At 47.6% G+C, this 22321-nt stretch overlaps 1 protein-coding gene across 3 annotated transcripts; it reads left to right on the plus strand.

The window, feature by feature from the left end:
* The first annotated feature begins 165 nt into the window (after nt 1–165).
* Nucleotides 166–22082, plus strand: PRKAA2 (protein kinase AMP-activated catalytic subunit alpha 2). Of its 3 annotated transcripts, none has more exons than XM_088060461.1 (9): nt 166–275; nt 5658–5799; nt 7766–7859; nt 9177–9321; nt 10138–10225; nt 12692–12916; nt 13879–14383; nt 16029–16155; nt 21559–22082. In XM_088060461.1, exons 1-9 carry the CDS (start codon nt 182–184, stop codon nt 21687–21689), a joined length of 1551 nt encoding a protein of 516 aa, XP_087916587.1. In that variant the 5' UTR covers nt 166–181; the 3' UTR covers nt 21690–22082. The 3 variants fall into 3 exon arrangements, with proteins under 3 accessions (XP_087916587.1, XP_005521258.2, XP_087916588.1); XM_005521201.3 differs by having other exon boundaries at nt 16341–21692; XM_088060462.1 differs by having other exon boundaries at nt 21049–21692.
* Nucleotides 22083–22321: the final 239 nt, after the last annotated feature.

Consider the following 22321-nt stretch of genomic DNA (forward strand, 5'->3'; position numbering starts at 1 on the left):
CCCCGGCAGGTGCCGCCCCCGGTGGGTGTTCCGGCAGGTGTCCCCCTGCGGGCCGTGTCCCCTCCCGGCCGGTCCCACCTGGCGGCGCCGGGCGCTCCCCGCCCCTCCGGGCCCGCCGCGCTCCGCTCCCCGCCCCGCCGGCCCGGCCCTGTGCATTGTGGTCCGGCGGCGGGGGGCGAACATGGCCGAGAAGCAGAAGCACGATGGGCGGGTGAAGATCGGCCACTACGTGCTGGGGGACACGCTGGGGGTCGGCACCTTCGGCAAAGTCAAGAGCTGAGTACCGCGGCCGCGGGCGGGGCCGGGCCGGGCCGGGCGCGCCCCTCGCCGCCGCCTCCCCGCTCCCGCTCCCGCGGCCTCCGCTCCGGCATCCCCTCCCTTCCCTCTGCTCCGGCATCCTCTCCCTTCCCTCTGCTCCGCAATCCTCTCCTCTCCCTCCGCTCCGGCATCCTCTCCCTTCGCTCCTCTCCCTTCGCTCCGCTCCCTCGGCGGCTCCTCTCGCATCCGCGGAGCCGTGCCCGGGGCACACGGGCGGGGACGCGGCGCTGCCGGGCGGCTGCCGGGAGATGCTGCGCTCGCCCCTCGGTGCTCCGGGCTGTCACAGCCCCCGGAGCCCTTGCTGCGAGCGGGATCCTCCAAAACTTTGCTCCCGCGCTCGGAGGGGGGTGATGGGGAGGCTGGAGCGCATCCTGCCCCTCCGTCCCGGGAATGCGCTCCTCGCTCCTTTCCTTCCCGAGGGGCGGCAGGGGTTCCGGGGGGCTCCTGGAGCCGGGGGGGTTCGTGCCCCTCCGAGCATCGCCCCGCGGAGCCCAGCGTGCCCGCAGCCCCGGAGCGGGGATGGAGGGGCCGGGGCGGGCAGGGATGGGGCAGCTCCGCCTTCACCTGGGGAAGGGAAGGCTCCTGAGCCCCTGAGAGCACCTTCCAGTGCCTAAAGGGGCTGCGAGACAGATGGAGAGGGGCTTTTGGTGGGGCGAGGGGGAATGGCTTCATGCTGACAGAGGGCAGGGTTAGGGGAAATATTGGGGAGAAATTGTTCCCTGTGAGGGTGATGGGACCCTGGCATTGGGTGTCCCTGAGTCCCTGGAAGTGTCCAAGGCCAGGTTGGACAGGGCTTGGAGCAACCTGGAATAGTGGGAGGTGTCCCTGCCCTTGATGGGGTGGGATTAGATGATCTTTAAGGTCTCTTCCATCCCAAGCCATTCCAGGATTGCAGGATGGGGGGGATTGTGTCAGACTGGGGCTCCACACAGGAATTCCTTGGCAAGTTGTGCCAGAGCAGCCAACACACATCCTGAAGGCTTTGCTTTACCTGGCTGTGAGGTTTGCAAACATTGGTATTTCTTTTTCCTGCAAATTCTATCATTAGATGCAAATTTAATTTTTTAAACAAGGCGTTGAAAAAACAGAAAACCAACAAAATTCGGTGTCTAAGCTGTGTTTCCCAGTAGGAAATTGGTTTAGCTTGAGGTGGGGGAGCAGTGTCCCACTCAGTGTCCCCCACCCCACTGAGATGTGGCTGGGCAAAGGGGTGCTGTGCCTGCCCTCAGTGCTTGGAGCTTTAAAAGAAACCCAAATTGACAGCAGATGAAAGAAACCACCACAACCGCTGCAGCTAAGTCCACCTGTGGCCATTAATCACGCCCCTAAAAATATATTGCTGTGTTTAATCCCAAACCACAAATTTACTGTCTAAAGAATTATCAGAATAAATACTTCTAACAGTAAGGACCATTTAAATCACTAGTGTGTACTAGCAGACCTCAAAACTGCTCCAAAGGCAGGTTTTTCTTTCCTTGCAGACCAATTTAAACCTGCCAACAATAGCCTTTTTTTCCTTAGCTAGCACAAATACCCCCTACCCCATATATGACCCGAGTTTGGTAAAAATGGACTTTTTCCAAAGCAATTTTTCAAGTAACATAAAAGAGATTTCCCAGCTCAAAATCCTTTATAGGTGAGTAGTACCCTTTATATGTCTTTTTTTCCCTTAATATTTTGCCTGCAACTGACAGGTGAAGTTTGTGCTTGGGACTGGGCACTGAAATAAAATGAAATCTCCCATTTATACAGAGCTACAGCATTTTAATCAAATAAGCTGTAGAAAAAGTTGTATTTACATGAGAAAAGTAGAGGTTTTTTTCAGGGAGAAGTCAGGTGCCATCAGTGACATTTCTTGTTGCTGACGTGTTTTCTTCAAATTCTGCTTTGCACAAGGTTTTGGTTTTGGCACTTTTTCCTGCCTTACTTGTCAAAGTTAAGAAATCATAATTTACAGTTGTTCAGGGTTATTGTTATTAAGGAAATAAGAAATGGCAATGGAAGGGAGGATTTAGTGACATGGGGTACAAACCAGAGCTTTAACTCATGGCTGGAGCTGAGTAGTCATTTTGAGCCATCAGAGACATGATGGGAAAAGCCCCTGTGACTGCCTGGGTCATCAGGGAGCTGATCCTCCTGAAAACTGGCTGAACACTGCAAGAAACTGTTTTGCTTTAAGCCCATTCAGTTTCTTGATCTCATTTACAAAAAGTCCACACAAGGCATGGAGGGGAGCAAATGGGTTGGCAGATGAGGGCAGGATTTTGGTGATAATACTGAGATTCCATCTGGAAATGGTGATGAGGACACAGCATCTGCTCGAGGAGAGGATGTGCATGGATAGGAGGTGTCATATCAAGACTTGAAGTTACCACACAGCATTTTTACCAAGTCTAGTTGTCTTCCCTGTCCTCCAGGCCAAAGATTAGAGTAATTGGCAGAAACAGAACTGTGGAGCAGATCTTGGATTTGGAGTTTAGCAAAGCCTTGGAGGAAGGAGGTGGCATCTCCTTCCCTGGGGCTTGGTAAGAACAGATGAGACAAATTGTGTTTGCTGTGGGCACGTCCCATCCTGTGGAGCTTCACTCAAAATCCAGTAGAGTAACCCAGGTATTTTTTTCCCTGTGATGCCTCCCACAGCATCCCTGGGGGCCTTGGTGGCTTCTTTCCCTCGCTTTTTTTTGTTTGTTTGCCACAGAAGTGACTGATTTGTGGTCCTTGAAGGACTGGCAGTGCTTGGGTTGTGTTTCTGTCACCTCCCTGGGCTGCAGGCGGGGTCTGATCCCATTTTTGCCATTGCTGCTGAAAGACAAACTTTGTGTCAGAGGGAAGATGAAACCAAAGGAGACTGAGCAGAGGGGGGACAGGGAAAGGCTGATACAAGACACAAGCAAGTGGCCCTGGGGCAGAATTAACACAGCATTGCTAAATATACGCTTTGGATGAATTTCATTTTTAACTTTGGGCTGAGATAAGGGCCAGCAGAGCTGATAGGGAAGGAGTTTCCTCACCCCTCCACAAGCTTCCACATTGCCCTGAAGCATTTGCAAAAATATTAAGAGCTGCTAGGATAAAGAAAGTGATGTAAAAACCCGTGCTGCCAGGGGGTTTTATTTATTATCTGTGCTCATGGTGCTATAATCACTATTCCTCCTCATTTTTTTTTTCCTTTTATAAAAATAAGTAAATGTAAGGAGTCTCCTTTCCACTTTTTTACCCTGGGGAGGCAGTGAGAGGGAAGGAAGTGTGTCCTCACCACCAGCCAAGGCCATCACTGCCCACCCTTGGGGTGAGCATCCTCTCCCATGCCCGTGGGAGACCTGGGACCTGCCCCTCCCTTCTGAGATGATGCTGGGGTTCAGAGACAGGTTCTGTGAGCAGAGGGAGGGTTGTCCTTACTGCCCATGCCTAAATTCCTGCAGCTCCAGAGGGCCCTCAAAGGCTTGAAAGTCTCCCACCACATAGGAAGTTGTGTTCCCTCTTTGTCTCTCTCTCACCGAGTTCAAGGAGGCTTAACAAGTCACTGGGGACAGAAACAATAATATCTCTGTATCTAATGCTTACTGTAAGCAAAAGATGGATTACAAAATAGGCTGTTTATTTTTAATTATTAATGTGTTTGTGCTAGCAAACCTTCGCAGAGTTACACATTGTTTGTCGCGGATGGGAAAGGGGATGAACTATTTGGCAGTAATATTAAAAACAGTAATTATTCATCCTGGGCATGGCCATTTTTTTTTTTTCCTCTAGTGTACAATAAAAAATTTTCAAAGTATATGCTGAGGTAAGGCCAGAAAGCGTTGTCCTGAAGCAAAGGGTGGCAGAAATCAGGGTTTTCCTCCTAGTTCAGTGAAAAAATTTTGCTTCACTGCCCTGCTGTCCTCTCCCCAAGGATTCACCAGGGAAAATGCCTCACTGGACTATTTACAGCACTCTCCTTGCACTGCACCAGAGGAATTATCTGCCTCCTCCAGCCCTCAGCTAATCCCTAAATTTCATCTCTGCTGCAAAGCTGAGTTTATTTTCATTCCATCATCTCGTAGTTTTAAGTATTACGAGGAATAAAATGGACATGCAAAGTGGTGCTTTAATTTTCAAGGGCAGTAAAGTGTTTTATTTTTAGGATGCTCTTATTGAGGAAAGAATCTCTGGCAGGTCTTATCTGGTGGCTAATAATAGTGACCTGGTGTGCCCTGAGTGCTGCTGCCCTGCCCTTCTCACGCCTCCTGCTTACCCTGGGTGCTTCTGATCAGCTCATTAGGGCTGCCAAAATTACAGGCTCTAATAATGTAATAGCAAGGTTTGCTCGCAGTAATTAACTCCTCGCACCGCGTGTTTTTACTGGAAGGGTGACGTTGGTAATTAGAGAGCACAAATATTTACTGTAAGCAGGTTTTCCTGTGCAGGCTTTAGGAAACCATCTGTGTGTCACCCTGTTGAATATCACATTAGAAAATACTGAGGAGGGGCAGCTTGCTCTGAGGACCCTTTTTGGGTATAAAAACCCCGTTTTCAGGCTCTTCCTGCTCTCAATTTCAATATAAATCTTGCTTCCTGGGAGCTTTTTGTTTTTTGTGTGGTCTGTTTATTGATAACAAATGGATCCCACGCTGAATTCGTTCCACATCATTAAGTACAATTTCCCCAGTGACAGTGGGGCTGCTCCTCCCAGTTTATGGTTATGGTTTTTCCCTGAACACAGGAGATAAACATCAGCATCTCAATGCACCAAGTGCATTTTTTAAAAAAAACCCATGTTGAAGTTTCCATCTTTCCTAAAAGCAGAATTTGCTCCTGCAGTCCAGCAGTGTTCCTGCAGCTTGTCATCAAAGCAAGAAGCATGTTGGAGGAAGTATAAATAGAAATTCATTTTAGTAATGCAAATCCCACAGTCCTATTTTGGGCAGGGAAAATCCCCACACCATTTTTTTAAAAAAGAAGTGTGATGGTCTAGTTTTAAGACTAGGCTTATGAGGGATTTTGTCTACCGGTGTGTTGTGGTGGAGATTCTCCTCTGCCATTTAAATATATCTGTTTCTGATTAATCTAGCTTTTACATGCTATAAATCCTTGCAAATTAGCTCGGGGTATGACCTCCTCCAGCAACTCACTCTGTTTTATTTAGTGGAGTGGTTTTGGCAGATAAGTCCCCTCTCTTCTGCCTTCTATGACTCCACTGGGAAAACAGTGAAGAGACAAAAACTTTGAAATATTTCACACCCTCATCTTCTGTTTTTTTCCCTTCAGAAGTGGCTTTTTGCTTATAGCCCCCTAAGCTGCTTGTGTGACCCCTGCTGCACCGTTTAGTGACTTTGCAATGCTCTCTCTCTCTCTAATAGTTGGTGAGCACCAGCTGACAGGGCACAAAGTAGCAGTGAAAATACTGAACAGGCAGAAAATCCGCAGCCTGGATGTGGTGGGGAAGATCAAGCGAGAAATTCAGAACCTGAAGCTCTTCCGGCACCCTCACATTATCAAGCTGTGAGTATCCTCCCTGCCAGTGTCCAGCTGCTGCTCTGTGCACAAAGACCTCTCTTACACAGTTACCTGGCTTCCAGGAGATGGATCACAGCTGTAAAAGATGTGTTTGGTCAAGTTTTTGCGTGCCAAATGTTCCACTGACACAGGTTTTCCAGAGAGGCTGTGCTTCCCTGTCCTTGGAAGCACTCAAGGCAAGGTTGGATGGGTGTTTAAACAACGTGGGATGGTGGAAGGTGTCCCTGCCCATGGCAGGGGTTGGAATTGGATGATCTTTAATGTCCCTTCCAAGCCAAACCATTCTGTGATTCCACAAACTGCAGCACGGTCAGGCTCTGAGAGTGCAACCTTGGCCTCCAGTCAGTAGGATTTATGTTTTAATGGACTGATTACCCAGAGCTTAAAAGAACACTTTTTTTTTTTTTTTTGTTTTGTTTTGTTTTTTTTGTCAAAATTTATTATTCAGACGTAAGTTTTGAAAGTCACCACTTTGATGAACCTGAGTTGGGGCTGTAAATCAGCACCTGCACTGCAGCCTCTGGGATTCCTGCTCAATCCCCAGCTTGTGCAGCCAGCCCACATTAATGAGGCACTTGATAATATCTTTGGCATTCCCATAAAAGAAAGCTGTTGAATGGTAACTGCAAGGGTAAGTTGACATTTAGGTCAGCCTTAAAACTGGCATGAGATATAGCAAATACCTGGGACTTAGAGGCGAGGGAAAACAAATTCTCTCTGCAGTTAAATAACTAACCATGCAGCAACTGTTGATTTTAGAGTAACTTCACAGTTCCATGGATTTATTGGAGAACAGATTGGTATTATTTCATGAAAAAAGCGCCAGCAAGGCTCCTCAGCTCTGTGCCCAGCATCCTGCAAGTCGGATCCTGTTTGCACATTTGTCAAAGCCATAAAAACTAAATCCACTTTGACAATATCTGTGTCCTGTGATACATGTTGCATTCATGAAATACAGTGATAAAGATGTGAGGAGACTGGGGCACACACACCTCTTTCAATAAGGTTTTAAATGTATATAAAAGAAATATTGGGGCAATTAACAGTGACTTAGATGTCTGGGTCCAAAGCTCTTCAGAAAAATGAGGCTGATGCTATTGATCTCTATGGGAGTATCCCAGATTCCCTTGTCAGCCTCTGAAAATTGCTGAAATCTGTTTGTTTCAAATTACAGCCCTGTAAAAATTCATGAAATTCAAATGCAAAAATGAATTAAAAAAAAAAAAAAGCCAAAAAAAAAAAGCAAACAACAACAAAACAATGAATCTGAAATAAAAGAGAGGGAGGTCCCAGCTGGTGCTGCTGTGAATTCCTGGGGCTGCATTGACCTCAGCTGATCACTGGCAATTTATTCCAGTTGGGACACTTTGCAGCACTCAGGGATCATTTTGAAGGAAAATGAAGAATAAATCTACAACCTGAAAGTGATACTCTGGTTTCTCCCCCCCATTCTAGAAGGATTTTCCTCCCATTCTAGAGAGATTTAATATTTGAAAAATAACTTTAGAGGGTCTCCTTTTCGTTTCTGTACCTGTCCAGAGGGAGCTCTCTCTAGTGCCTAGAGCTCTTTATCTTCTTTTTTTCTTGCTATGAGGGAAGCCAGATGGATCCTCTCTTTGACTTCAGCTAACCAGGACTTCATTTCTACCCCAAATGGAAATTTGAAAGTCAGGGCAGTCCTAAATGTGATAAGATTGCCTGGCAGATATTTCAGAGGATTATTTAAAGGGCTGAAGGGAGATCATAGATCTGGAAAAGAGGTCCTTTCACAGACAAGTGAAAGATTATACTGGAAACAAGAGACGCCTTTTCAGAAGTGGAAAGCATTTACAAACGCAAGGTCCAAACAAATTCTTATTTGAAGTGTTGATGTGGAATTAGCAATCTGTTTAAAAGCCTTTCCCTGCTCTTAATTAAATGTTTTTTTCTAAATCTGCTTGTGTTTTTGAAGGTACCAGGTCATCAGCACACCAACAGACTTCTTCATGGTCATGGAATACGTGTCTGGCGGGGAATTGTTTGATTACATCTGTAAGCACGGACGTGTAAGTGCCAGTCCCAGACTTCTCACTGGGGTGGGAAGGAGGATGGTGTTCAGGAGCAAAATGACTGCTCAAGGGAGCACAGTTAAGGTTAAGGCCCAAAATAGAAGTTGCTTCACAGCCTCCTCATCTGGGGTGTCTCGTACCGGCTCACATGAATCTTGTGTGTGATTTTTCGCAGCGTTCTCTGGTGTATTTTCGGCCCTCAAACCAAAATAGCCAAGGTAGCATGTTGCTTAGGGCAAATGATTGGAAAACTGGCTCATTTTTGTGATTTTTACCTATGTGTTGCCTGTCAAAACCCCCATGGATCAGCAGCAAATCTGTGGCACTGGAGTGGAAGACCACTTGGTGTGGTCTCTGCCCCAGTCATTCACCTCTCCCAGACCCCCTCTTGGTTCCATGTTGGGTTCTTTGAAGACTTTTCAAGGATGTGGCTTAGCTGAACAAAATTTTCAAGTGGCAGCAGTCCCACTGGGTATAAATCACCTGAGGTGTGTGTTGAGCCTGTGAAATGTGAGGTTTTGGTTACAAGGAAAATCTCTGCCCCGTGGAGCAGTTGCAGGGCAAGGAGTTAAAAATGGGCCAAAGTGAACAACCAGAGTAAGGGTTCAGGTGAAGGATCAGCCCCTAACAAATTCCTTCTCTGTGCCACCAAATCAATACATTTACAACAATTTGGGTTAGATTAGTTTATTGGTCAATGGAGCTGACTCAGTTTTGTATGTACAGTTCTGATTTCTCACACATTTTACCCATCTGGATCTTTTCAGTGACTGATTCGGATCTTTTCTGGACTTCTGCTTTCATAAACTCAGCTTTTCATGAAGGGAGTCTTTTGGAATTCATCAGTAAAAATAATAATTTAAAATTTAGCTTCTCTGATATAGCTCATACAACTTTATAGTTACACAGGTAATTAAAATCATAATGATATTCAGCTTCACCCGTTGCTTCCAGAGGAAATCCATGAGGAATTGCTCCCAGCAATATCCTCTGTGGTGTTTTGTGGAGCCTGGGTCTGTACCACAGTCCCATTGGGACAGCAGGCTGATAGGTGCCACCTTTAAATTCTTGTTGACATCTCAGCTAAACCGAGGTCTCACCCTTCCTCTCTGGGCTGTATCGTTTTCAAACACTGGCACACTGTAAAACATAAGGGTGAGAAATCTGCTTTATTTGCTGCTTCTGGTGGCAGGCACGCTGGGATTTTCTCTCTGAACTCTGGAAGCTTTTTGGCTCCTTGCTAAGTCAAACCTTCCCCTGCCAGCTCTGCGTGCACCCCAACCCCCAGCGCTGTTCCCTCCGCTGTTCCCACAGGTCGAGGAGGCAGAAGCTCGACGCCTTTTCCAGCAGATCCTGTCAGCAGTGGATTACTGCCACAGGCACATGGTTGTGCACAGGGACCTGAAGCCAGAGAACGTGCTGCTGGATGCACACATGAATGCAAAGATAGCTGATTTTGGTATGTGACCCCAGCAGCATTCCAGAGGCGCAGCCAGCGCCGCCGGAGCGTGGCCGCACAAAACCCAGAGCCTGCTGCTCCACCTGGAAATCCCACACTTATAAACACTGCCCTTCCTGCTGCAGCAGGGATTACTGGGTGCAGGCTGCTCCTGTACTGGCACTGAGAATGGAGCAGCCAAGCAATTTGTAAATCTCTGCTGTGTTTCAGTGTAATCACCCGATGTAAAATTTACCTAATTTCTGTTTGAGGCAGGCTCGGTGCAGCTAGCTCAGGGTGAGCTGGCTGTGTGTGTTTATTTTCGTGCATGTTCTCCCTCTGTTTGGCCATGTGCTCTTGGCCTCAGCTCATTTTACAATGAGCAGTAACAGGAGTCTCTAAGTGGCATTAGGGGTTGAAATCCATTAAAATACCTGGGCTACCAACTCTGTCCTGGTGAGTCCTTTCTAGTGATGTAAATCCTTCTGAAGATTTACTCATTCCACAGTCCCACCCAATTGCCATGTGAAGTAAGAGCTCTGGGATGAATTATATCTCTTCTCCTCTGTGCTCTGAATTGCAGCTTAGAGGAGCAAAATTAGCCTGGAGTGAATATTTCAATATTATAACGAACCAACAAAAATAACAAACGACAACAACAACAATAACAAAAGTAAAAACTTTCAAATCAGTTCAGAGAAATCTATCTAAATTATATCAACAGTTTCCTCCCAAATATTCCACTCCACTTCCTTGCCTTTCCTCTGTGTGACACGGGGTCCTCAGGTCTGGACCTTCAGATCAAAAACCAGTGTATAACAAGCATTTTGTTTTTAGGACTGTCCAACATGATGTCAGATGGTGAATTTCTCCGCACCAGCTGTGGTTCCCCAAATTACGCAGCCCCTGAAGTCATCTCTGGAAGGTAAGACATTCCATTTCTTATCAGAGTCTGCGTGAGCACATGGACTTCAGATTTGTTCTTGGTATTGGAAACAGCTTTGCACATCTAGTAAAAGCAACTGAATCCTTCCAACCTGGATGTTGTGTTTGGGTGAATCTGTTGGCAAAGATCTGAAGGTTTTCTTGGTTATTTTACTTCTCAATAGCTGTAATAGCAAACAGTGTTTTGCTGCAGGTGTTTACTTTGGAGGAATTATTAATGCCAGATGTTGACTGTTTATATTGCTAATTAAAGAGGGTGAAAATGACTCTTTGGATGCAAATGCTGAGGTTCCAGGTGGAAAGGCTTTTCCAGGTCACCCCCTCCTCTCCTGCCCACCTGCAATATAAAACACAGTGTTAATGAGGAAAGCCATTCACTAACAAAAGAACCAGGAGGATCTTTAATCACTTCCCAACACTTGTAATGAAAATACTTGTCTCCTGGTTCCTTAAGCTTGGGGTATGGCAGTAGGTTCAACCTTCAGAGCTTTGTTTTGAACTGATTCATTGAACTGACAAACCTCTTCTGTGGCTGCATCTCTCAGCATGAAATATCTGTACAGCACATGGAGTGTTGAACACACCCCACAAGGCTGAACTGGATTTCCATGTGTTGATACAGAGGTGTTGCCTCCTGTATTTTGCTGTCAGGAACAGAAATTACATAGAATGTACATTTCTCCCTAATTCTCTCTTTAATACCTTAGCAAAGATTGCAAACCTAGATTTTCAAATTTTCAGTCCCCTGAATGGTCCTTCAAACTGCCCATCTCATTATCTACCCCTTTTTTTTTGAATCTCCCTTTGCCACAAGCTTTACTTTTCCTAATCCAGTGTCTTTTTGCCTATATCTGTAGCTTTCGAATAGAACATTTTGTTCAGAATGTGTTTGCTGTGATTATGATTATTTTATCCCTGTTTACACCAGAGCAAGCGTTGGCAGAGCATCCTAGGAATTAGACTAGCATCCAAAAACCCTGTTGTGACTACAGCTCTGTGTGTGTGAAACGAAGTGAAGTGAAACAAGTGAAAATCCTCATTGTCAAGAAAGGGACAAAGCCAGAAACTACTGGGATTCCAAAAAAATATCACTAGTATTTCCATCTCAGTGAAGGCCAGACACATGTTTTTCAATTTCTGTAGGAGACAAGGCACATGGCAGATCAGCAGGAAGAATTTAGTCCCCCTGAGTGTTCCAAGGGTACAGGAAATGCAGCTTAGTAACAACAAAAGAAGGAAAATCAAAACCAAGCCCATGTGCTGCACTTTTTTGCTGGCTGCAACTGCATCCCTCCCTCATCACTCCCATCTACAGGCTCAGGGCTACCTGAGTTTCATGCTCAGTGTGCCAAGCTGGCCTCTTCTCAGAGCTGCAGCAGCGTGTGAGAGCTGCATTTGAGGGGGACAGGCACAGTGCACCCTCCCTGCCCTGCTGCTGGCTGTGTGGAGCAGGGGGAGCTGACTCCTGGCTCCTGCTGCCTTCCCTGCTAGAGCTCAGAAGCAGTAGAGCCTGACAGCTCAGGTTTCAGAGCTGTAAAAGTGCATCTCATTTGGGCTTAAAGGTCCAAAAGACTGTTCAGGCAGTGCACTTATCAGCAAAAGAATCAGGCTTCTGGTCTGTGGGAGCTGGGCATGGAGGCAGCGCTGAGGGGGCATCCAGCTGATCCTCTGCCCCTCCAGAATGGCTCTGCTGCCGTCCCCAGCCTCAGCAGGCAAAGTCTCACCCCTGGACAGGCAGACCAAGTGTTTTGGGGGTGTTCAGAGAATGGTCACATGCGTGACTAGCATGATTTCTGCACTGATATCTCTGCAGTGATGCTTTTCAGGAGGAGCAAGTGCGGGATGCTGAGGTTTCACGAAGAGACTTCTGTAGTTGCGTTTCAACTTCTGTATTTCGGTTGGGCCCCAAGGGCAAGTCTTGCCTCCCAAAATCTCTGGGGAGGCATCAGCTGTAGCAAAAAGAGATGAGCAGGAGCAGAAAAACTGTATATTTGGGGTGTCCTGAGTTGGTGATGGCAGAGACCACATTTGGCAGCTTGTTGGATTCGGGAGCACTTAAATACCAGCACACCAAAAACAAGCACTCAGAGATAGAATTATCTGTTGCTGTTTGATCTGCCTCCTTCAATGAACAGAAATTTCTGGCTGAGCCCTCGGGGCAAGGGAGCAAACAGCCAGGCAGGGCTCTTGGAAGTGTGGGGCTTTTTGGAGAGTTTGGTGCAGGCAGGGTTGTACACAGAGATGTGAGCAGCCAGTGCCAGCCCTGCCTCTCATTTCCCTGAGCAGTCCTGGCTGAGGCAGATCTGGTTTTGGGGGAGCCACGTGAGCAGCCCTGGTGTGGGCTGGAGCTCTGTCCCTGCTGGAGCTGGCAGGAGGTTCCACCCCTGCACCCTGACTTGAGGAGAGGGTGGGGTGACAGCTTTCTCCTGGCCTTGTCCTCGTGCAGGCTCTATGCTGGCCCAGAGGTGGACATCTGGAGCTGTGGTGTCATCCTCTACGCCCTCCTGTGTGGCACTCTGCCTTTTGACGACGAGCACGTCCCCACCCTGTTCAAGAAGATCCGTGGGGGAGTGTTTTACATCCCCGAATACCTGAACCGCTCCGTGGCCACGCTCCTCATGCACATGCTGCAGGTGGACCCCCTCAAGAGAGCCACCATCAAGGACATCAGGTCAGCTCAGGTGGGCTGGGGTAGGGCTGGGGCTGCCTCTGGGGGTCACCTGCTGGCAGGGTGGTTTTCAGGAGTAGTCAGCTAATCCAGATGGTTTTTGGCCCAAGTGATTCAAGGAGCAGCCCTGCACCCCTTCTGTGCTGGCTGGAGGTGCGTGATGAAGACCAGGATGAGGATTATATATATATATATATATATTATATACAAATATTTAAAATTCTGTTTTATTGCATTATGAAATAGCCCTAAAAATCTGTTAATAGCACTTAACGAAACCAAGCTATATCATGCAATAATCCCAGGAATTTAATGTCCAACAGCCATTTTTCATTACTTTATTTCAAGACCACGTCCCTTTGGGTACCAGATAGAGGGTAATCATTGTATTTGCTGTATGTCCAAAAGAAAAGGAGGAGAAACCCAAGAATTACTAACATAATATGTAAATATTGGATGTATTACACCTAGCTGGTGCTAAGCTTAAACATAAATGTTACTACAGCTTCCAGGAATTCTCAGGTTTTTAATGCATTTTCAATGGACAGCCTTAATTTTACCTTTCAAGTCAACCCATGCAAGCTTCCTTTTTTATTTCTTAATTCCTTATGATTAGAGGATTTAATTACATGTTGGAGAGGCAGCACACGTGGCGAGATTACTGTCAACACACAGAACCCATAGACAAGGCACCGTACGGGTTTTAGACACCTAATTATCATTCACCTCACTGTAAATTGGTGGGAATTGCGTAGGTTTGGTGCTCTGTATCTCCATCAGGCCCATGGGAATCCTGAAGCGTGAGAATCTTGGAAGTGCTGAGGTCTTACTTCAAAGCCCAGCGTGCATTGTGCCATCGCTGTCCCTGCCGGGCCGGGTTTTGCTCCCGGTTCATCAGCCGGGGTTTATTCCTGGCTGCTTTCCCCATCCTGCCCCTCACAGGAGCTCCCCTCTGCCTTCCCCAGGGAACACGAGTGGTTCAAGGAGGAGCTGCCCAGTTACCTGTTCCCAGAGGACCCGTCCTACGACGCCACGGTGATCGACGACGAGGCGGTGCGGGAGGTGTGCGAGAAGTTCGAGTGCACGGAGTCGGAGGTGATGAACAGCCTGTACAGCGGCGACCCCCAGGACCAGCTGGCCGTGGCCTACCACCTGGTCATCGACAACCGCCGCATCATGAACCAGGCCAGCGAGTTCTACCTGGCCTCCAGCCCCCCCACCGGCTCCTTCATGGACGACAGCTCCCTGCACATCCCTCCGGGCGTGAAGCCGCACCCCGAGCGGATGCCGCCGCTCATCGCCGACAGCCCCAAAGCCCGCTGTCCCCTGGACGCCCTCAACACCACCAAGCCAAAGCCCCTGACTGTCAAAAAGGCCAAGTGGCACCTGGGGATCCGCAGCCAGAGCAAGCCCTATGACATCATGGCCGAGGTGTACCGGGCTATGAAGCAGCTGGACTTTGAGTGGAAGGTAGGGAGTGCTGGTTTCCAGCATCCTTTATCTCATAAACTCAGGGGGGTTTGGAAGTTTGGAAGTGTGGTTACAGCCTCACCTGTGTCCAGATAAATGCCCCCACCTTGCAGTCATCCCTGCTATTCCTTGTTAAGGCAAACTCACTGAATTAAGGTGCCAGCTGTGCCTCAGTGTCTGTGGTGTTTATTTATGGCGTGAAAGAAGGGGTTTCAAGACTTCAGCTGGAAAGATGATTCTGCCTCGTTTAGCTGCAGGGATGAGAGGAGCTGTTCACATTTCTAATTCTAGTGGCTAATTCCCTGTGAGGTCATCTCGAGTGCTTCTGAGCAGAGGAACTCCCATTATTTCTGCCTGGTCCTGTCAGGACTGAAATGGCACAGTAGGAATTGTCCTGGAGGATGCACAGAGGAGGGGCAGGGGCCCTTGGGTGCAGGATTTGTATCACTGATGTGGTGGCCTTTTCCTTGATGGAGCAGTGCTCACAGTGATGTGTTTCCAGACACTTACTGCTTCCTCAATTTAGGGCTCAGTTTCTTGATCTAAACCCAGATGTTTTAGTTGCCAGTACTCACTGCAGGTATTTAGTTGCAGTCCTTTTCAAAGCTGGAACAATAAATCCCTAAATTAGCCCTAGATCTCTGCTGCTGTGCCTGACTCCCCAAATCCTGGTGCAGCCCCTGAGGTGAGCTCTCCTTGCTCGTGGCCTTTGGCAGCAGCATCATGTGAGCATTGGGAGCCAGGTAAGGAGAATTTCAGCCCAGATCTTCATCACCAGAGGAGCTCCCCTCCTCCCTCCAGGTCCCAAGCATTGTTCTGTGTGAATTTCACTGTGCTGCTTCTTTGAAACCTCTGGGCTCCTCCTTGGTTTTGATATTATTATGTCTTTAAAGACAGTAGCTTCCAGAAATCAGATTTCCCTGCACCAGGCAGGAGATGAGCCACTAGCCCACACCAGCCAGACATTTTTTAGCTGCATGCTTGTACAGGGAGTGTATTTCTGCTACAGCCTCACAAACCAACTCAGCCCAACATCTCTGTGTAGGCAGTGGAGCTGATTTCATACGAGGAGGTTTCACAATAGCCTTCCCACCCTAAGAATAACTTCAGATGTGACTCTTCTTCAGAATTACCTCTCCCATCCACGCAGTTGCTTCATAAATATAGCTCAGAGAAAAGATCTCATTGTAAATGAGATGCAGCAGATTGTGAAGGTGGGAAGCAGTGAGGGAAACACTCAGCTTGAGGCTGATCCACCAGCACTGGGTTTAGCTGTGCTGGTGGGAGAGGCTGCTCTGCCCAGCTGGCTCTGATTTCATGAACACTGTCCGTGTATGTGGGTCCATGAGTGGACTTTTTGGTTCATGTGGCCATGGCTGCTGGTGAGGAAGGAGCAAACATCAGTTTTGTGCCTGGCAGGTGGGTCACTGCAGCTTCCTCAGCCTGATCCTGGTGAATCAGAACCTTAATAAGAATATTTAAAGATAGGAGGAAGTGAAGCCACTTGCTTCATTTTATAGGCGTTGTCCTTTTGAGAAACCGTTTTTCCCAGAAGATGTCTTGCTCGAATTTAGAAAAAATAAGGAAAGAAGTGTTCCCCTTGCTGCCTGGAGTGTCCCTGCTGAGGGCAGGTTTCCCCTTGCAGGTGGTGAACGCCTACCACCTGCGGGTGCGCCGCAAGAACCCCGTCACCGGCAACTACGTGAAGATGAGCCTGCAGCTCTACCAGGTGGACAACCGCAGCTACCTGCTGGACTTCAAAAGCATCGATGGTGAGTAGGAGATGGAGAACACGTAGAAGGGCAAGGCTGGGTGTTTTAGAACCATCCTCAGCATTTTGAAGCTTTATGCGTGTGTCGTTTCAGCGAAAGCACGTTCAAGCCATTCATCCCCGCTGCTGTTCCCGTTTCCTTACCACGCTTTTTCTCTTTTCTTCCTATTTTTTTGGCTTTTCAAGATGAGGTGATGGAGCAGAGGTCTGGCTCCTCCACGCCCCAGCGCTCCTGCTCGGCCGCAGGCTTGCACCGGCCGCGCCTGAGCATCGACGCGGCCGCGGCCGGCGAGTGCCAGTCTCTGATGGGCTCCCTGAGCGGCTCCTTGGTGGGCAGCATCCCCTCGGTGCCCCCACGCCTGGGCAGCCACACCATGGACTTCTTTGAGATGTGTGCCAGCCTCATCATGGCCCTGGCCCGCTGATGGCACCGGCCCCTCTGCGCGCCGTGAGGATCTGCGCCGACTCGTCCACACCTCCTTTCTTTTGCTCCCTTGTTCTTCCTCCTCCTCCCCACACTGCCAAGTCCAGACCCAAAACATGCTTCCCTCTAGTGAGGCACCAAGGAAATTAACTTCATTTCCTCTCCTTGTGCCTGGCAAAATGTATCCAATAGCCCTTTGGTTTTCTTTCCTTGTGAAGCCCATGGGGAATGTCGAGGCTGTAACCTAACAAATGTATCACGGAGTTTTAGGAAAACTCCTTCCCCCTGGTTCTTCCTGAGGAAATGGAGGCACAGCCAAGCTTCCTGCAGGGAGTTTGATGTGCAGAGTAGGGGCAGGATGGGCTGAGCCAGGGTGGAGGGGCTGACCAGGAGCTCTGTGAAATGGAGGGTGATGAATCAGCTCTGTTCACACCCAGGTACCAGCCTCTCTTAACACTTTTCTCCCCAAAGCAGCAGCTGCTTAGATGCTTCTGCACTAGTGCAATATGACCTCCCTCCCCTCTCTTTTTCCCTCTGCTAAAGATGGGGAGGGAAGGTGGGATGTGCAAAGGTCCTGCTGCAAAGCTGCCATGGGGAGGCCTCCCCGTGTCCAGTCTTTGCAGAGGAGTGTCCCTAAGGTGCTTCATTTCCTCCCGAGAGCTCCGGACAGCGCTGACCTGCTCGCCACGCTCGGAGCCGAAGGCACATTGCCTTTTCCCCAGCCCTTAATCCTCCCTCCAGCCTGCTCCCCCTCCCCTGCCTCACCATGGGCTCCACCTGGATCCCAAGCAGGGTTCAGGTGAGCAGAGGACAGGATCTGGGTCACCCACCTGACAACCCAGTGCTTCACCCGAGGGCTGGCATCGTCCCTGCTGGGCAGGAGCCATCAGCAGCTCCAGAGCTCTCACCTCTCACCTAGGAAGCTCTGCCTGTTGTCACCTCCCCAAAATCACTGCCAAATCTGCCTTCCCTGCTGCTGGACACTCACTGCTCCTGCCCAAGGGCTCTCCTGTCCTGCTGCTGCCCACTGGACCGTGACCTTCGCCACGCTGCTGACCAGGCAGGGATATCCCAACCCGGAATTTTACTGTTCCTTTGCTACTGGCTCCCTGAAGGATGGGATTTTAATTTTTAAGACAAACAGCAGGGATTTTTAAGGTTAAATTCTTGTTACCCAAGGGTAAACCCCAATGCATGTGTGACTTCTTTGTTTTAAAGAGTTATTATTTTTTATTACACGGGATTAATCTAACGGGCAGCTTTGGCATCTGCTTGGCTTTGACATGGTATTTAATTCCATTTACTTGATTATGAAGTAATAGTCTAATCAAGGAACAAATGCTTTATGAGAGCTTTGCCAAAAAAATCCTGGGTGGGGGGGGTTTGGTTTTGTTCTGGTTTTTTGTTTTTTCCTTTTGTGTTCTGTTTTAAGAAACAAAGCAAAGAACTTTTGGTGGTCCCAGGTATGCAGTCATTCAACTTGAAGAAAAAATTTCATCTGTCTTTTTGATAGCTCCTTATGACCCCTTGAGGTTTTTTCCTAGGTTTTGGGTTGGTTTTTTTTTGTACAGTTGCACTTTAATTTATACTTTCTGCAAGTTTTTATGAGAAGCAAGGAAGAGAACACATTAAGCCTTTTTTACTAATTATTTAAGGTAATCAAGACAAACACAGGATATTTTTGCCATCTACTGGCAGTTAAATGGACCTTTTCAGCTTGAAGTCCCTTTTTTTTTAAAAAGAACCACAAAATTGCCTTACTTTTGTTACAGATTGTGCTTGGATCCTCACTAATGTGACTTTAGAGCTCCAGTTTTTCCAGAAGCCGCACAAAGTAGAAAAGTAGAAAGCTGACACAAAAAAAAAAAGAAAAAAGAGAAAAAAAAAGAAAAAAATCAGTTTTGCTGTTAAGCTCTTGAGCACTAAATCCAACACAGCAGTGGTTGGACTGTAAGCCCACAGCAGAACAGCTCTGTTTTTAAAAGAAATACTGGAAATATTTGTAGTGCTCCTAGGTTTTGTAACGAGCCTTTTATTATATTATGACTATTAAATAAATCCTCTGGGGTGGAGGATGGCTTTGGTGCTGTGCCTGGTGGCTGCCAGGTGATTTGTGTCACCAGTGCTGTGGTGTGAGTTTGGATGGAGAATCCAAACTCCTGCATGCAAAAGAAAAATAATAATAAATAAATACAAACCCCACCCCAGAGTCAAAGCTGAGGAGCACCCAGCCCTTCAGCAGCTTTTGGATCAAGGCTGAGATGAGCAAAGAGCCCTGAATGGTTTTGGGGTGATGGAGATAAATCCCTTTGCAAAGGAGCAGATGTAGGGCCAGGCATTAATTTCCATCCAGGAAAGAGCAATGAGTGAAATGTGTTTGAAATGTTAAAGGCTTTTCAAATCTTTACTCCCAGCTGAGCATCTTGCCAAATTCTGGCAGCACCTGTAGCCCCCTTGCTAAGGGGCTGGGGTGTTACAGTCTGGGGCTCAGGAGCAGGTAGATGTACTGCTTGTCTTTTTTTAAATTTACCCTTCTCCTCTGGGATTTCCTTCCCAGCAGAGCTAATAGTATTAAGCAGCAGCAAATGCCCTTGGGAGGAAATATTTGCTTCCTGGAGGCGGGTGGGATTTTTAGGTTGGTAGAATAAGTCCCTTGTGGCACTTGGCATCTTCTCAGACCCGTGCAAGCATTAACTGCTGTGTGGATCTGCAAAACCAGTCCTGCCTGGAGTTACTCAGCTTTCCATATGGACAGACACAAAGGGATGAAGCACTTCCCTGCTCAGGGTCAGCAGAGGCAGCAGAGGGAGCAGGACTGGTGCAAGCACCTCCTCAGCGACCGCATCGGATTGAAGGGTCCATCACAGCCTTACCCTAATCCGTGCTGCACTCTGAAATACTCTGAGGACTTTCACTCCTTTTTTATTATTTATTTTACCTTCAAATAGGTAGGCTGTGTTCTGCTTCCCAGCTGCAGAGGAGCTGCTGACCTCGTTACGTTTTCCAGAGGAAGAGTTTAACTTTCACACTGTTACACCGTGGTCAGCTCTTTTTGAGTTATGCTGGTACATGCACAAGCGTCAGGAAAAGCAGGGTAGACAATATTTGAACTACAGAAACTTGAATTACTCCAAGTGCAATTCTTCAGAAGCCACTGGACAGCTGTGCTTTGCAAGCCACAAACTCACCCAAATTTTGCTTCAGCCCGAGGGGGAGAGAGACAAAATGCAAAGGATAAAGAGTTCAGATAGGCTCCAACAGAAACCTCCAGCTCCTGGATGAGTTAATTCAGAAATACCTTGTGCTGTTCTTTTTGGAAGCTATATATACGTAAATATTATATATGCACACATGCATATATATAAAATGTAGGTGGCATCCCTGTCTTTGACCTCTCAGCTTTATTCTTCCAGCAGGGCAGGTGTGCCCTGGACACTGCCACCACTCACTAATCCCAGCCTCTGAGAGGACCTGGACAAAGGGGATGCTGTTTTTACACCCTCTTTTAGGTAAAGCCCCTGAGTAGCTTAGCTGACTCCACCAGGCTCAGCATGGCCTTGGCCAGGGGTGGGAGGGGAAGTGGCACCAGGAGCTGTGAGAATCCTGCCCTTCCACCCCCCTGGCCAAAGCCTTGGTGCCAGCTGGGGTTTGGGGTAAGTTTAATTTCAGGAGCTGCAGCTGAGCAGGTAAAGGCAGCAGGACTTTTTTTTTTTTTTCCTTCACTTGAACGGGTCAGAAACTCATCTTCAGCTGTGTGTCCAGTTCAGCATTTCATGAGGTGTGTACAAGCACAAGGGAATATATCTGCAGTGTTGTGAAAACGTGAACCAGCTGGTTAGTGCGTCTCGTGTGTGCGTTCTTACGTGTGGCTGTGGTGGCATTCGTGTTGGAATAGATGAGGTTTGAACAAAATAACCCTTCTGTCTGCTCCTTTTCATTTCACTGCTCTTTCCTGCCAGCGTGCAGCCCTGCAGGAGGAGGAGGGAGCTGTGTGCAGGACATGAACTCGTGCCTTCGCTGCGCGTTGGGACCGCTGCAAGTGGCAGCTTTGTTTCACGAGGTGCACAATTTCCCCAGCCCATGCAGGATCCCCCCTCTGAGACATGCAGGCCGTGTTTCTAAATACTTGAAGTACCATTTGTTGTGCAATTATTTGGCTTCACCCTTTTATTAGCTGAGAGGAGAGGGGGAAGAAGAATCGCACATCTGGATGAGCCAAACCAACCCCCGCTCGAGCTCCTGCTGTTTCTTTCCTGGAAAGCTTTAGGATCTGGTTTTGTTCCAGGTGGATGATGTACCTTACTAGAGTCACCTTTCTTAAGGTCTTACTTTGGTATGGGCTTTTCATTTAGTGCTTTCCTTTGGCTTCCTCAGCCCTCCCCTTTTATATCCCTTTTTCATCATTCACTTATGAAAAAAAAAAAAAAAAAGAAAGAAAATCAACAGCTTCTTGTAATTCTGAATTCCCAGTCTGCCTCCCGGCCATGGAGCTAATGATTCAGCCAGAGGTACCTCACTCCCATGCCTGAGAGATGAACTGGGTTTCAGAGTTCCCACATGACACCTACTGATGGAACACTGACTTTTGCAGAGAGCACTCCTGGTATTCGATGCACAGATCCTTGCTCATTTCAGTCGTCAAAATTAGGAGAACTGGACTGTGAATCAGAGCTCTACCTGCAAGCACGAGTACACTTCTGGTGTTAGGAAAAGTCTGTTTCCAACAAAAGCCTTGAAGTTCCTGCTGAAGCTGCCTTAATTTAAAAAGTCAAAGTTTATTTGTAAGACTCATCTCTGATTATTTTTTTTTTTTTGAGTTTGGAAATAGTTTATTTATCCTCATCTCACAAAGCTGTGAAGTAGACCCTGTAGCCATGGTAATATTTATTCTTGTTGCTGAAAGCATGTTCATGTGTTCTGTATCATGTTATATTCACGTGGTTTGTACCTCAATGCATTTGTTTTTTTTTTTTCTTTTAGAGCACAAAGCAAAACTGAATCCCAGGATTTCTGTGGTGTCCGTGGCCCAGCATCTTTGGGCAGACAAACCTCAGCCCTGTGAGAGAGGTGAGGTGGACTTGTCCACTGCAGTTCCTAAATTCGTACTCTAAGGAGTATTTATGATTTATAATATTATGTATTTATGATTTTAAGAAAAACATACTGAACTTTAAAAAGTTCTGAATAGAAGCATCTCTTCAAACATATCAGTAACACAAAGCTCAGAAAAAAAAAAACCCTGAGCTCTATAAACACTCCATCCTTCTCCATATTTTCTATTTTGTCAGATAGGGAGGGCCTGGAGAGGTTTTTGTTTTCCAGTTCATGGCTGTGGTACTTTCTGTTATGGCAGGGCACAGAGCCCTGGTTCAGTTTTGTCCTTTGTGCATTAGATAATCACAACGAAGCCTTTTTCCTTCCATTTATGGTGTGGAAAGTGTTTCTCGGTGTACTGCACTGCATGTGATAGCTGTCTCCATGGTTGACATTTGCACTTTAATAAACTCAGAGATGAAAAGAGATAAAAGCAACAAATCCTTTGGATTTCCTTACTGCACAGTCCCTTTCTGCAGGCTGGGGTTGGCTAGTGGAGTTTCCCTCTGGAGATCCCTGCACATCCCAGCTGTGGGACCACAGATTTCCTCAGGGCTTGGTGGGGGACAAAGGGGCAGGGGGGGTGGAGGTAAAATTTCTACATGAGCCATTTAAACAACTTCCCCAACCCAAAATCCATGCCAGGAGC

This window comes from Pseudopodoces humilis, chromosome 10, assembly GCF_049639895.1.
Source record: "Pseudopodoces humilis isolate 2021_Gansu_Grassland_sample_001 chromosome 10, ASM4963989v1, whole genome shotgun sequence".
In the NCBI taxonomy this organism is placed as follows: Eukaryota; Metazoa; Chordata; class Aves; order Passeriformes; family Paridae; genus Pseudopodoces; species Pseudopodoces humilis.